The sequence below is a fragment of the Colobus angolensis genome, unplaced genomic scaffold, assembly GCF_000951035.1.
Source record: "Colobus angolensis palliatus isolate OR3802 unplaced genomic scaffold, Cang.pa_1.0 Scaffold302, whole genome shotgun sequence".
Taxonomy (NCBI): Eukaryota; Metazoa; Chordata; class Mammalia; order Primates; family Cercopithecidae; genus Colobus; species Colobus angolensis.
This window is the reverse complement of record NW_012116289.1, coordinates 1,091,541-1,107,290: the sequence shown is the minus strand read 5'-3', so window position 1 is coordinate 1,107,290 and position 15,750 is coordinate 1,091,541. Positions and strand designations below refer to the sequence as shown.

The 15,750-nt window shown below is 42.0% G+C and overlaps 1 protein-coding gene across 1 annotated transcript in view; it reads right to left on the bottom strand.

Annotated features, from left to right (window-relative positions):
- Window positions 1–15,750, bottom strand: part of BMPER (BMP binding endothelial regulator) — a 256,801-nt gene that overhangs the window by 107,815 nt on the left and 133,236 nt on the right. Inside the window, exon 8 of the mRNA XM_011950135.1 lies at window positions 912–1,011. Coding sequence (XP_011805525.1) covers window positions 912–1,011 — 100 coding nt within the window. The remainder of the gene's footprint in view (window positions 1–911; window positions 1,012–15,750) is intronic.

The following is a 15,750-nucleotide window of genomic DNA, read 5'->3' as shown; positions in this document are numbered from 1 at the left end:
CCACTGCACCCAGCCTGGCAACAGAGCAAGACTCTGTCTCAAAAAAAAAAAAAAAAAGAAGAAGAAGGTAGCATATAAGCAAAAGCTAAAGAACCTCATGCTCTAGAAAATACCCATCATAAGTTGTCCCCTTTCAGCTGGCAACGTGCATGCAGCCCTCCTGTGTCACCAGGGAAGGTGAGCTGCAGCAGGTTAGAGCTGGGCTCAGGAATCACACATATCTGTGGTCGGATATCAAATCTACAACCCACTGGCTGGACTGCCATCTAGGAATCTAGTTCCTTTTCAGTATAATAAAACTAATAATAGCACCTGGATTACACATAGGAATTATATACTTAGTACCTACATTTCACAGCTTCTTGAGAAGATCAAATGAGAAAAAACAATATATAAAGTGCCTAGCATGGTGCCTAGCACCTATTAAATGCTCAAAAAGAAAGCAATCATACTCTCTTTCTGTTGGCTATTATTCACTATTTCTTTCCAAAACTCTCATTTTCTTGCATGTGTTTCTTCCTGCATGGTTTTTACTCCGAAAGTAACACTAGTCTATATTCCTCCATGGGTTTACTTCAAATACCTTTAAAATACACTCCTGTTAATAGGCATATGCCCTATTAAAGATAGTTTCTTCAATACTTTTTGACCAGAAGGGAGAATTATCCCAGGTCATCTGGTGTACCCAGTTACAGATACAAGTGAAGACAAGAGAGAAGCCTCCCTGGAGGCCTCAGTTAAGAAGCAAATCCTGTACACACTTTCCACTTCTGTAATTAGAAGAGGTAGTTGTCTCTAACAAGCCATGAAATAGGACAACTGGAGAACCTCAAAATAATGTGGATAAACACTCCCAGCAGAAACTTTGAGAAGAAATTACATTGTTCTTTGACCTGAAAATAGTAACTCACCCAAACATTTAGGGCAGCACTGTCCTGGGGGTATGTGACTAAGGTGCTGGGGACAGGAGAGAATGGGACAGACTTCTCTCACACATTGTGTCCTGCCTCCCTAAGAAAAGAGAGAGAAAAAAAAAGCATATTTAGAAAAGTAAGTGCATGTAGATTGTACAACCAAGATATCTAGAACAAACCTAAGGCTCTTCCCTAGTATTAGGTCCCTGGGCCGACTGCTCAGGCCCATGTGATTTTCCCCGAGTGTCCTTTGATCTTCCCTGTAGGCCATACACACTGCAGCTACAAAAAGACTGCCTTTGAGGAGGTGATTCCAGCATCACCTCCTCTCACCCACCACCACTTTCTTTACCTTTTGCCATCTCAAAACCACCTTTACAGTAGGTATAGGAGACCAAACTGTCTCTGTTTGCTTGGGATTGGAAACTTTGAGTACTAAAACCAGGAAAGTTTCATGCAAACCAGGATGAGTGGACCATGCTAATAGGTCACGGCCTTCTCGTTCCACCCTGCCAAGCAAGCAAAGGAACCCTTTGGCATTTTGAGACTTTTCCTCCTATCTTCCAGACACCCATCTTTCCAAAGGTTCTGCAGACATCTTCCTCCAGGAAAGCTTCGGTGTCTGCCACAGCTGGAAGGTGCTGCTAAAATGGCTCAAGGAGGTTCCAGGTAGATGAAGTGGCCAACCTGCTGAAAATGGATATACCGAAAGCCCATATTCAGAAGAACTATTTCACTGAATTCACCAAGGTATCCAAATCTGTTTCCACTAATTAAGATTATGAAGATTGATATGAGAAGAACTGGCAGAGTCTCAGAAACCTAGATGGAGAAGTTTTAGAGTCTTTGAATATTTTCCCTGCTCCCTCATTCTCATTCTTGACCCTTTCTGTTCTCCAGCACTCCATACCTCCAACATCCACTGCTCCCCTGGTTTAACCTCAGCATCCCCTCTTCCTTGCCTAAGCATCCAGTCTGTCGACTTCCCCTCCTATCCCTCACCAGAGGCGCCTGCTTCCCCAGCCCCAGTTAAGTTGTAACTTCATATTCAGAAAGCTGGGGCCCAAATAAGGTTTTCCAGCTGATTTACGTCCAACAAACTGGCAAAGCTGATGTGAAAACTATCCTTTGCAATAGAAATTGCTATGAAAATTTAAAATAATTGAGGTTTTCTTTTCTTTTCTTTTAAGAAAATCAGTGAATTTGTTAAACAGATCACTCAGCAAGTGGAATTTCAATGAATTGACTTCTCTGCGATTTGAGCTAGAAACCAAACTAGTACCTGCAGGTTCCTTGTCTTAAGCACATAATTTATATCTCAAGAGGCCTCAGGAAATGAGAAACTCACAGCTTAAAGAGCTGTGGACCCCGCAAGGGAAAGATTCCATTTGATGCATTTCCTCACACCTTCCCCACTCCTTTCTGGCCATAGAAGAATCAGCCTCAGCCACTAGGGGCCTGTCTGTTCCCATCCCAGCACACTGCGGCCGCCTGTTGTTTCTGTTTTCCCTTCCTGTTCTCGCCATTTTTATTACGACAGTTTATTTTTTTGGTGGGGATGGCTGAAAAGGGGAGGGCATGTTATATGTCTTTTAAAATATTTGTTATTTTTTACGCCTCTTTAATGTTGGATTCTTCCCCCAAACCAATAGAGAACATGCAAAAATACCACAGAAAGCTCTTCTGTTGTTTTTACATTATTTCCAAATCAACAAGAATCACTAAAAATCTCCCGAGAATCCCAGGCTGCTCTGAGATTCCTCACTCAACTCTGCATAATATTAAAGTTAGAGGCCTTTCATCAGACTTCAGGGGCGTGTAACCTGAATCGTGGCCAGGCCCTGGGGTCAGCCCCAGCTTAGACATGAAGCACAAAAGTTGAATCTAGAGGAAGCACCCAAGATGCTGCCCTTAGCTTTTAATTTCAAAGAAATTCATCTGCAGGCAACTTCCTAAAATCCTGAAGCCTCAGGCCACACAAGGTTGCCTATGTATTGACTTCTTGTAGGTGCACAGAGAACACATTCTTTTCATTCATAGTCTCTGTTCTTGTTGGATCAGCATCTATTTTTCAAGCATATTTGAAAATTGAAATTTAAAAACTATCGCACAATTGCAAAAGAGTAACTCATCCAATGCTTTGGAAAGCTGGCAAAAGATTATGTGTACTGAAGTAATTTTCCTTACAATAAGGTCAAAGAGCAAATTTTGCATACATAATACAACTGCAGTCTGTGCGTCCCAAGAGTCCGTTAAAGTAACTTGAACTCCAATCTGGGTTTGCTGGTTTAGTCAAGTTTTATTTTGTTTGGGTTGCAATATTGTGGCAAAGCCCAAGTCCAGAGGCTGCATTCCAATTAATGCCTCCAAAGAAAGTCCAGGCCCTTCCTAGGAACACAGTTGCAGCTCACAACCTGCTTCTAAGATTTCAACTCAGCAGGGACTCTGATTAAACTATAATCTGTGTCTATGCTGTAGGCTAAGAGAGTAAAATGGCAGAAGTAAACATTTCTGTTTCTAAAACTGAACAAATTCTAACTGTAAATGTACTATCAGATGATCACAGTAACTTTCTGATTGGCTTCCTGGCCTCAACTCTCTTTCACTAATCCATCTGGGAAGGTTCAACGTGACCAAGCCTTCTTTCTAGCATCTATCGTCACTCCATTATTTTATCACACATTTGTTTAAGGCCTATCATATTCTGGGGATACAGCAGTGAATATAACACAAAAATTAAGGAGTATATATGGCCCATGAGCATGCCCCACCCCTGCTAAGGTTAAGGATGACCTACCACTTCGTCCAGGATAAAGTTCAACCCACTCGAGCTAAAAGCCAATATAATAGAGACCATGTATTCACCAAAATTGGTTACCCTTTTCTCTTGACATAGCTGTACTACATTTCCCAGACTCTCTTGCAGTGAGGTGTGCCCATATGACTGAATGCTAGCCAATGGGAGATGGATGGAAATAATATAAAACACTTATAGGTCTACATCAATCCTCCATGCTCTCACTCTTTCTCTCTACTAGACAGATGGCCAGCTAAATGCAGAAGGCATCACGCACTTTACAAAAAATTGGAAGAGTCTGGTTCCCTGGGTTATCACATGGAAGTCTACCCACCAGATCCCTGCAATGAACTGTGAAATAAGCAGGAAATATTTTGTTACATTATTCAGATGCATCAGTTCTTTATTATCGCATTAGCCTACTTTGTCAAAACATTCCATGTTCTCTTCTCCAATCTTCTTTTCTCCCAACTCCAGCATAAAGAGAGAGTTTCTTTATGGCCTCCAAACATAAATTACGGTTTCCATCTTCGTTAAATATACCTCTTTCCCTCTGTCACAACCCCACCACCATCATTAACCCCTATCAAAATCCTGCTTCATTCAAGGTTAATTTCAAGCCCCTTCTCACCTGTGAAATCTTCTAGAACCTTCAGTTCCTAGTAACCTCCTCCATCTCTCCATACCTCTGTTCTCATCTATACCCCTGTATTTGGGGCACGCACATACATAATTTTTGGCACATCGTGCAAGGAGACATTGACTTTACTTCCAAGCTAAACCGTCCTGAGGGTAGGGGCCAGTCCTCTGTGCCTACTATCCTTCAGAAGAGCAATGAGCTCAAGGAAACAAAATCTCAATAAAAAAATTAGTGAATGAAAGTCAGAGCTACCACATAGAATGAACTCTAGAATCTGAATGAGTATTTCAGACCACTTTAATTACAGGATGCTGATGACAACTAAGCCCAGGCATAGTTCTGGGCTGTCTCATCTACTTACCATTGTGTTTTATTGGGTTTTACACATTCTAGCCTTGTGTTTTGTACATTTTAGGTACTAACTGTTTGTTGGTGTTAATACATCAAAAAGCAACATTCAACTTCAGCATGTAAAGCTGGTAGGATACCTATAAGCATAACTAAAAACTATGTCTCACGTATTTTGTTAAATATTTGAAAATTCCTAAGTGGTTAAAATACATAAGGACAAATGACTGTATTCTTATCTGGTCAGCAAGAAAAGAAATGCTAGGAACTTTCATTGTACTTGTGTGTTATAATTTTCATCATCTGCCTCTCCTTAGAAAGGTAAGCTTGTTCTTTAGAGATGGTCATTTGTTCAAATTGCATATCCAAGTGCTTCTCTCAATAATTAGCGATTTTTTTTAAAAGAAAGATCTGAAAACTATGCCAAGCCTATTTTCTGCCCCTTTATTTTTGTTTTAGATGGTTCCATTAAGAACACAATTGCTTTGTGTAAAAGTTTACCCTAGAGCAGCAGTTTTGTTGCATAATAAAAACCTATCTTCCTGAATATCGTTATGAGTCCAAGATGATAAAACAACACCAATGTGCATGCAGGATGCTTCTCCAACAGCTGAGTACCCAGTGAGACTTGGGGGCTGAAAACCATCTTGTAGCGTGTGATGTGGCACTCATCTCCCAACCAGGAGCAGAGCCTGGCTCCCTAATGAGAGGCTGGGAGCAGAGTAGTGCAGTGCTAACCCATTACAATGAATCAGCTACACTCTTCCACATTCTAGAGCAATTTTTCCTATGCCCAATGCTTTGGGGAAAAAAAAATAGAGTTCTCTGTTTTTTCTCTAGAGTTGCTTCTGAGATGGAAGTGGGAAGAAAAGAGAGAAAAGCTGGAGGGGGTGGTGTAGGAGAGAAATATATCTTGAGTGCAAAGGATTTAAGTGTGGTCCATAATCTTACATCATATCAGTCAGTGGTGAAAAGCTGGTGTGTGAGCAAAGCAACCACTCTGAAATACATATTTGGTCAAAAAACTTCACCAAAAAACATGAATGTCCTTAGCCATGCCTTACTTTGGCCTAGAACTATATCATACTAAGTTTCCAGAGCATGACACTTAACTTCCAGGAGTAAAGATTTTTGGATTTGGTTTTCCCTGTTCTTGGTCTACAAAGAATAGCCTAACCTACAAATCAAAGCAGAAAAGGGACAGCAGATGAGGCGGCAGACTGAGGGGACAGTAGCAGAGTAGACAAGGGGAGAGAGGACACCTCCAATAGGTAGTGAGTGACAAGCCTGGGTTGTGCCAGGTACTGTGCTTAGGTACTTTTGTCATTTTATGTAAGTCTCCAGAAGACCCTGTGGGCAAGCTATTGTCACCCCTACAGTAGAGAATGAGTCTCTAAGCCTTAAGGAAATTGCTCAGGAAATCTGCCACCCAACAAGTAAGTGGCAGGGTTGAAATGTAAATTTTGTTCTAACATCCAAGTTGAGTTATTTCCACATAATAGGACCTTTCCTTCCAAAGACCACAGCACAATTTCTCAGCTGGAGTGTGAAGTATAATCAAAGTGATGGCCAGAACTTTCTCTCCTTCTAGACATCTCTTGTGTCTTCCCTGGTAGATGTCTTCCCTGGTTGTAGCTTTATGTCTGCTTTTTATCAAAATGGCTTAGATAAAATATATTGTCCACATTTTTGTTATTTACTTAGATAAAATCCACATTATGCATCTGTCTTTTGCCTCCAGGGCTTTTTCCTTTCATGTTGTCTTCTCCTCCCACCTCCCTTCTTTCCTTCTCTCCCTCTTTACATCTTAAACAAGATGTCCCTAATATGGAAATCTGTAAGTTTCTTCCTTTAGGAAGAAGATAAAGTGTTCACCATCCCCATAACTAATTTATAATCCACCAACACAGGCCCTTTACTTGCCTCCTCCACTCAGTTGAAAGAATTTGCTTTTGAATCTACAAATAATAATGGGCCATTTCCATGCTTTAAAACCTTTAGAGGCTCCTTATTCTATTCAGGGTGCTCAATCTAGGCAGTGGGTCAGAATCACCCATAGAACTCTTGCAAAAAAAAAATATTGAGGGCTTTGTGTCCAAGATTCTGATGCAGAACCCAGGCACCTGTATTCTATTTTTTTTTTTTTTTTTTTTGAGACAGAGTCTTGCTCTGTCGCCCAGGCTGGAGTGCAATGGCGTGATCTCTGCTTACTGCAAGCTCTGCCTCCCGGGTTTACGCCATTCTCCTGCCTCAGCCTCCCGAGTAGCTGGGACTACAGGTGCCCGCCACTTCGCCCGGCTAGTTTTTTGTGTGTGTTTTTAGTAGAGACGGGGTTTCACTGTGTTAGCCAGGATGGTCTCGATCTCCTGACCTCGTGATCCGCCCGTCTCGGCCTCCCAAAGTGCTGGGATTACAGGCTTGAGCCACCGAGCCCGGCCCTGTATTCTATTAAAGCTGCAACTATGTCTCAGTCACAAAGCTATTGTCTCCGGACTCCAAACCCACACATCCTCATTCACACTCTGCCTTCCGGTGCTGAAGCTGAGGCTCTGCATGCCACATTTCTGCTTTGCTACCTTAGTCCAAGACAGGCTCTGCCTACAGGGGCACCAGACAAGGGACTGGTACTTTCTGTTTCTTTCCCTTGGCCTCTTGTCCCATTAATGCTGCTTCACCAGGCAGCAGCACTTCCTTCCCACATCAGCAACTGATGCCAGTTTAGAGATTTTCCAACACTTCATGTAAGTAAAACCAGCTTCATCTCAACATCCTACTCCAGACAGCTGGCACCCCCTCCTCAGAAGTCTGAATCTCAGTTCCATATAGCCCCTCCTCTAAGTTTTAATAATTCTACTCTCATTCCATTGTTCCCCAACCCTAGAGGTGGTGGTTTCATCTAGTAGGTGGTATCTCCACGATAACTTAGAATTATCTTTTTGTCATTTAGTTACCTAGTTAATAGTTCTTTATATTTAATCCTCTATTTTCAAATAACTGGTATGGTTTATGCCTCTTGATGGGACCTTGACTGATACAAGATGTGGCCCTGATGAGCTGCCAAGTGTGGGAACTCAGCTTTCAGCCCACCCTAGATTTCTCAGACAAAGCTAGAAGGCAGTGCACTTACTGCCCCAGAGCATATAATACTTTAAATACATTAACAGAGGTGTTTATATAGATACACACACATATACATATACATATACATATACACATACACACACTATAGCGGGATCTCTGGGTATGTATACACCACAGTGGTATAATTGTGTGTGTGTGTGTGTGTGTCTTACCCACTAGATTAGAGTTCCTCAACCTTCACACTCCTGACATGTAGGGTCAGGTGATTCTTTGCTTCAGAGGCTGTTCTATGCCTTGTAGGATGTACTGCAGCATCCCTGGCCTCTGCCTGCTAGATGGCAGTGGCACCCTTCATCCTCTGATTGTGACAACCAAACATGTCTCCAGACATTGCCAAATGTCCCCTGGGAAACAAAGTCACCTCCAGTTGAGAACTAGAGTACTAGGCCAAGGATTCCTCAAACCACAGTCCAGGAACGTGCATTTTTAGTGACTTTCCTGGATGAATTCAATGCCTCTGTCCAAGGCACTGTGCTTTGCCAAATGCTTCACTGGCATGAACTTCCAGTAAGTAAGACTTAAAGCTTATTTATCTTATTCATTCCCCCAGCAGCTAGCACACATCATAGCTTCTAACATGTGCTCAAGACAAGTGTTCTGAAGGATGAAGCCCATTTTTCAAGTGGAGCAGTTCTCAGTGAGAGAAGAACAGGCCTCAATTCACTTCCCTGGTGGCTGGAAGCCACTTTTCTTCAGGCTTATGAAGGAAGAGGTCAGCGAGAAACAGTGTGGGTGGAGACAGAGCTGTGATCAGAGCTGACAGGGTAGAATTGTGCTTCTCCAAGGAGTCTGTGCTGAAACCAATGCAGGTTTTATCATAAAAATCTGTGAGGATCTTGGAAGTTTTCTGACCCCCAAAACCTGGACATATGGCTTCATATGAGTTTTGGTATCCAAGTGATGAAATAAAACTCAACTCTGATTCCACACATAGATATTCAAGAACATGTCAGCAAAGCTCGACGAAGACACTTATTTTGTCCCATAAAAAATAGCAAACAAAGACCCCTGAGAAAGGGTCCATGGGGCTGAGAAAAACAAAAACCCTTTTGTACTTCACGACCTATTAAGAGAACTGTGAACTAATGCCCTGTCTTGAGAATCAAGCCTGAAACAAATTCCTTTTATTTTGCACACCAATTAATATTTCTAAGTCTAATTGCATTACTGTTATTATTATTTATATTATTTCCTTAAGTTTTCTATTGCTGCTATAACAAATTACAAATGGAGTGGCTTAAAACAACACACACTTATTTTCTTACAGTCAGAAGTCTGGAATCAGTTTCATGGGGCTAAAATCCAGGTGTCAGCAGGCTGCATTCCTTCTGGAGGCTCTAGAGAAGAATCTGTTTCCTTGCCTTCTCCAGCTTCCAGAGGCAGCCTGCCTTCCATGGCTGATGGCCCCCTCCTCCATCTTCAAAGCCATCAGTGAAGCACCTTCAGACCTCCCCTTGACAGCACTCTCTGCTCGTCATCACATCTTCTCCGACTCTGACCCTCCTGCTTCCCTTTTAGAAGGACTATTGTAAGTGGGCAGCCCACCCAAAGAATCCAGGGTCACCTCTCCATCACAAGGTCCTTAAGTTAATCCCATCTGCAAAGTCCCTTGTGCCATATAAGGTCACCTTCACAGGTTTTGGAGTTTAGGACATGGACATCTTGGGGCCAGGGGATGCATTATTCTGCCTACCCTAATTATTATTAAATAAATGGCATTTAATTTCTCTGTGTAGTCCCATATATCATATTTCAGGCCTAATGTGACTACAACACACCTCACCAAAACAGTTAGTGTTTCCAATATTTTCCAAAAGGAAAAGATAGCCAAGAAGCTGGATTTAAATCCTGGTCATATGGCTTGCGATCTGAGTAAGTTCACATCCACCTATTTGTTCTTCTTCCTGCACCCATGCCTAGTTAGAAGGTGAAATTCAAACCAGACAATCCAATGTTTTCATCTTATTCGCCCTCTACTTTTGTCATAGGCAAATTATAAGCGCTGATGGACAACTCCAGGAGCAACTTCAGGTGTTAATGAAGTAAGAAAACTGTCCTTGCTGCCAACAGGTCTTTTCAGGGGCGCTATGCCAGTCTTGCTGGCCAGCACCAACCCTTTAAGATGAAGTTCCCACTAAGCCATGGGACTTGGCCAGGCACCCTCTAGCCCATGCTATAGAGCCTTGTAGGGACATCAATGTCCTCTCATGGTCAGCTAGATGACTCCCAAAGAGTTTAATCGTGTTTGCTGCCTTTCAAGATTCTTACAGAAAAATGCCTCAACTGGTCTCAGTGGAGGGGTTACCAGGCAGGCACTGCTCTTAAGTCCCACTAAGCTGTGGGACTTGGCCAGGCACCCTCTGGCCCATGCTATAGAGCCCTGTAGGGACATCAATGTCCTCTCACGGTCAGCTAGATGACTTCCAAAGAATTTAAATATGTTCGCTATATCTCAAGATTCTTATAGAAAAAAATGCCTCAACCGGTCTCAGTGGAGGGGTTACAGAGCAGGCACTGCGAGGCCTCAGCCTGTGGATAGCACAGCTAGATGCCTTCTTTCAACAGTTGCATGAGTGAGCAGGTCCAGCCTGGCTATGCAGACGGCATTAAACTTCAACTGCATATAGGGGCAGAGCCAAAGATCATAATTTCATAAAGTAAATACTAGATTATTAAATAAATACATGACGGAAATGTCTTTACCATAGTTCCACTAATCCCTTTTTTGTTTGTTTGTTTTTAAGAGACAGTGTCTCTCTCTCACCCAAGCTGGAGTGCAGTGGCGCAATCATAGTTCACTGTGACCTCAAACTCTCAGCCTCAAGCAAGCTTTCTGCCTCAGCCTCCTAAAGCACAACAATTACAGGTGTGAGCCACACTGCCCGGCCACTAAATTCCATTTAAAAAGGGGATTTGGTTATTGTATTTGCTTAAGTCTCATTTTTAAAGGTAAAATTGGCCTCATCTTTGCCCTGGAGTTCTTGATCTTAGCTCTTCCTGTCACTTAGCTGAAGGGCAGGTTTCCTTATTTGTTTGTTCATGTGTTTGTTTTCTTTTACATTTTTTTCTTTGAAAAAGAAAATTTAGAAATTCTTCTCCTTCTGCCAACTCAAGCTTTCCACTCAGGCAGACACACAATCACTAATGAAAGACTGCGATATTGTTTGAGGCAAATTCCAACTGGTTCTGGGTGTCCACACATATTTTACTTTCCTCTTTGTCTATTTTAGAATCAGGAAGATAAGCCCACCCTACAAGCTCAGATCAGATCTCTGAACAAATGCCCTGGGAACCGACAGGAGAGGCAAAGTTCTGGGAGTCTGAGTAGATTTGCAGCCCTGGATTGCATGGTGTGTGGAAGCAGGTGCTGAATGACAGCTGGACCCAGTGAACTGCCCCCAGCAAGGTCTTTCCCCTTCCAGGGCTAACTGAGCTGAGACTGGAGGAGAGGCGGGGCCTGCTGATAAGGGCCCTGACAGCCAGCTCCTGCCATGCCTCTGAGCCTGGGTGTTCCCTCTCTGAAACGATCAATAAATAAACAAGTAAATCCACAGGGGAACACCTCCTAATATTTCAGATTCCTGTAGACCTCGCAGACCACCCTGGTAGGATGTTTCTCAACTGCTGACCAGAAACAAAACAAAACAAAAAAAAGTGAAAGGAAGAAAATGAGCCCTTTTCCTTTTCTTGCCATTTTTATCAAAGTTCAACCTTTCATCATCATGGAAGTAGTCAAAGCTGTTACAAGCCTACTGCTGACACATCAAACACTTTATCTACAGCCTGGCCTGCTTCCAGGAAGATGAAAAGAACAATCATTTAGAACTCACACCTCGTAAGAGTTATGAGCCATTCCTAAAAGGAAGGAAATAACACCATTATGCAGGAGAAAGGGCATTTTTCATGTTCCCCAGGCTGTCTACATCACAACAACATTGGATAGGCACTAAGGAGGAAATCAAAGGGAGGCCTTTGACTGCTCAAGACTTCTAGAAATACTGAACTGCAGAGACAGAAACCCAAGACATCACCAATGAACTGTTTTCCTAAACCTTTCTGTTTACCTTTAAGTTCTGGCTACCTAAAATAGTTTATATGGTTTTATGTTGTTCCCACAATGCTTCATATGGGTTTATCGTTTGTCCCAAACTAGGTTGAAAGTTCACAGAGAGCAGAAGCCATGTTCATTAACATTTCTTCTGTCTTCCACCGCGCCTAGCCACACAGTGAAGCCAGGGTAACATCAGAAGTGCTTGGTTTCCAGTGAAACGCCTACTTGTTGGGTTGTCAATTAAAGTTGAAAATAACTCGAAAATGTTTGTGCTCCATTGAGGTTTCTTGAGGTACAAAAAATATCTATTATCTTGACATGAACGACTCTTAATTAAGATATACCTGAATCTCTCTCATTGTGTTGACAAAATTATACTTAGAAGTCTTCGAGGTTTTCCTTAGTATGCCTGAACACATTACGGAAAAATAAGACTACATTTAAACTTCATTTTAATTTCTAAATAGCAATTGAAGTCACGGCATCCTTTTTGCTCACCCTTTCAATAAATATTTGAGTTTCTATATGTCAGACATTGTGGTCTTTAAACGAAAAAATCCAGAATATCTATTTGGTATCCATTGCTATGTGCAGTTCTCTAATTTGTATCAGGTGGCAATTTCCTAAAATTTTAACAAAATCCAAAATGTTGTAAGTACAATGTCATGATGTTCTATAATAAACACTCCATGGCCTCCATCAAGGAACACTGTGCAGAGAGACTAGAAGTTTCTGGCACTATCCATTCAAACTCATGATGCTCCCAGGTATTGGTCTTGTCAACCAATTTTAAGTTTGTGTTTTGAGACAGGCTGAAACCCAATCTTGGCAAGCTCTCGGGACAATCCTAATCCAGGCCAAATATGATCAAAGAAAAATAAGTGTATAGTCTGTTGGCACCAGCTGTGGTGGGGGGTCCCAACATGAGCCAAAGCTAGTGTTCTGACATGTTTGGGCAGGTCCAGTGAAAGGAAGAGGTTCACCTGTTGGCTTCTCCTGAGAGAAAATCCACCCTAAGGGAGGAAGAGATGAACAACAAGAGAATTACCTACTGACTGAGCCTGACAGAAGGAACATGCTATCACCAATATAACTTGGCATCTGTCACTCACATCCTCCCAAGTTCAGTACCACAGACGCCTGTATTGTCCTAGAGGAGAAAGAATAGTGAACGTAAAAACACAAAAGAATTGTTTAACTAAAATCTTTGTGAGGTTCAAGTATAGACCCTACTGATTTAGGTGTCCTACAATTGAGTAAAGCACATAAAAAGGAAAGTGATGCTGGCCCATGCCACTTCAGTGGAGACTTCCACACTGCTTTGTCATCTGAGGCCTCCAGGATACTAGTTGAAATGTGCAAAGCTGGTGGAAGTAGTGGCCATGCCAGGCTGAGAACCAAAGTGCTTGGAAAAATGGTGGCAATGCCAAACAGAGGGAACAACAGCAGACAGACATGGCAGAAGATAGAATCTTTTCCAGCTCAGGAAAGTGGTATTTCCTCTATCATGAACTCTGACTTTCTAGGAAGACTCTCCATCTTCCTACCAAAAGATGATCAATGTCAGCAATGCTCAGCATTTGGCAGTATAGCACACATCCACAAGGCATATTCTCTGACAAATTGATTCATGTATTGGCCAGACGGAAAGAAGTGCTTGGCCAATAAGTTATATTAAATTGAAGTTCTTCTGGAATAACATTAGACCAGGTTCAGAAGCATGATCTTGTAATCTTGGCTGGAACACTCTGAGAGGCTGGAAGAGAGCAGCACCTCAGCGAGGCCATGGCTGGATGGAAGGCTTATGATCATGGGTAAGGTCTAAGTGGACAGCAGCTCCGTAACTGTGACAAAATGCTTAACCCTAAAGGTCTTTCTCAAGAAGGATGGAGAAACACAAGTCTAAACCAGTTAGATAGAAGAAAATTCTACCTGAACATTCTTAGTTAGTACCTTATTTCAGATGATACAGAAAAGGACAGCAGTTCAGGACTTTTTTTTTTTAAAGACCATAACTAGAAGGATAGAAGTTTAAGGGCTTGCCAGAAGCACCCTAACTGTTGCACTAAAAACCAAAGACAATCTCTGTGGTTCCTGTGAATCTAATGGAAGACAAGTGGAATGCCATCTTTGATTATAAATCCAGGAATGTCCAATCTACTTAAAAGAGATGTCAGGGCTTCTGTGGTCAATGGCCAGGGGGCAAGCCCCTCGGAACATGCCTAGGGCTCTCTTCAAAGACCAGTATTGAAGGGGAATATTCTTGGGGCAAATGTCCAGAATTCAGGGACATAGCAGTTCAGAAAGATCATTTTATTCTACCAGCCTAACTTAAAGTTGATGGTAATGTCTTAAAAACAGGCAGATTACGTGAAAACTTACACACTGAAGGCTGAACACCTAGCTTTTTTTTTTTTTTTTTAACCAGGAAATCCAGAAAATCCCTTCTTAAGTTGGTCTATATTATTTATAAAGAGCCTCATCCATTGGTACTACATGCGCTTGCCAAATTCAGAGAACTGATATAAACAAGTAACTCAATGTGCATAATCAACTCATGATCAGAACATTGCTAGCTCCGAGTGGTTGAACATATTTCTGATGTGAAGAATGTCCTGTACATTCCCAAGTCTGGATTATGGATGTTGCCCTTTCAGTTGAAGTATTTCTCTTAATATTTAGATAGTACATTAAATGCTTAAGTGTTATAAGTAGCTACCTGATAAGTGTTTATGGACTCTGTGAATGAAACTCTAAGACAAAAGGTCTCCATCCCCCTTCCAAAAATTCTTAAGGTAGAAAATATGCTACTTTGCCTAAAATGCATTGTGTGGACTTCCATATACAATGACCATTTGGTGTTTTTGTTTTAGGAAAATGTTTCCAGTGGTCTAGAACAAAGAGTATGATCTACTGAGCCTTTGACCTGGTTTGGCCTGTGGTAGCCTTGAGGATTATTCTTGTTCCCCCTTTCCCAAATCCTCCCAGTCTCTAAACATGAAATGAAAAGTGGCCCACTCTCTAGAATCAATCCTGCTGGAAAACGGTTGTTTTCACTCCAACACTAATAAAACATACCATGGTAGGGAAATGGGCAACCACTAGAGCAAAGTGTTCAACATTAATATTTCTTGGAGGGTCTGATGAATTTTACTTTAAAAAGCAGAAGCATTCTTAAAACTTGGGAATGAAAGGAGCAGTGTTTGAAACAAAATTGTTCACAGTAAAAATATTAAAGGATTCTCTTCTCAAACATTCCGAACTCCAAAGGGTACACAGCTACCAATGTAGCCCAATGGTATGGGCAAAAACCTACACACCTGTGTAAAGAGGACGTTTCTTTCGTCCAATACTTAGATATGAGGTGTCTGCATTAAAATACTCTTGAAGACTCCAAATCTTCTCTATCATTGAATTTGTAGAAATAACAATATCCATGCATGCAGAACTTATACCATACTCCAGATAATGGGTGATGAATCAAAACTTTGAGGAAAAATAATGACTTTAAAATGTTATGGAAGGTGAGGCGGAGCAAGATGGCCGAATAGGAACAGCTCCAGTCTCCAACTCCCAACGCGAGCAACACAGAAGACCGGTGATTTCTGCATTTTCAACTGAGGTACTGGGGTCATCTCACTAGGGAGTGCCAGACAATCGGTGCTGGTCAGCTACTGCAGCCCGACCGGCGAGAGCTGAAGCAGGGCGAGGCATCGCCTCACCTGGGAAGTGCAAGGGGGAAGGGAATCCCTTTTCCTAGCCAGGGGAACTGAGACACACAACACCTGGAAAATCAGGTAACTCCCACCCCAATACTGTGCTTTAAGCAAATGGGCACACCAGGAGAATATATCCCACA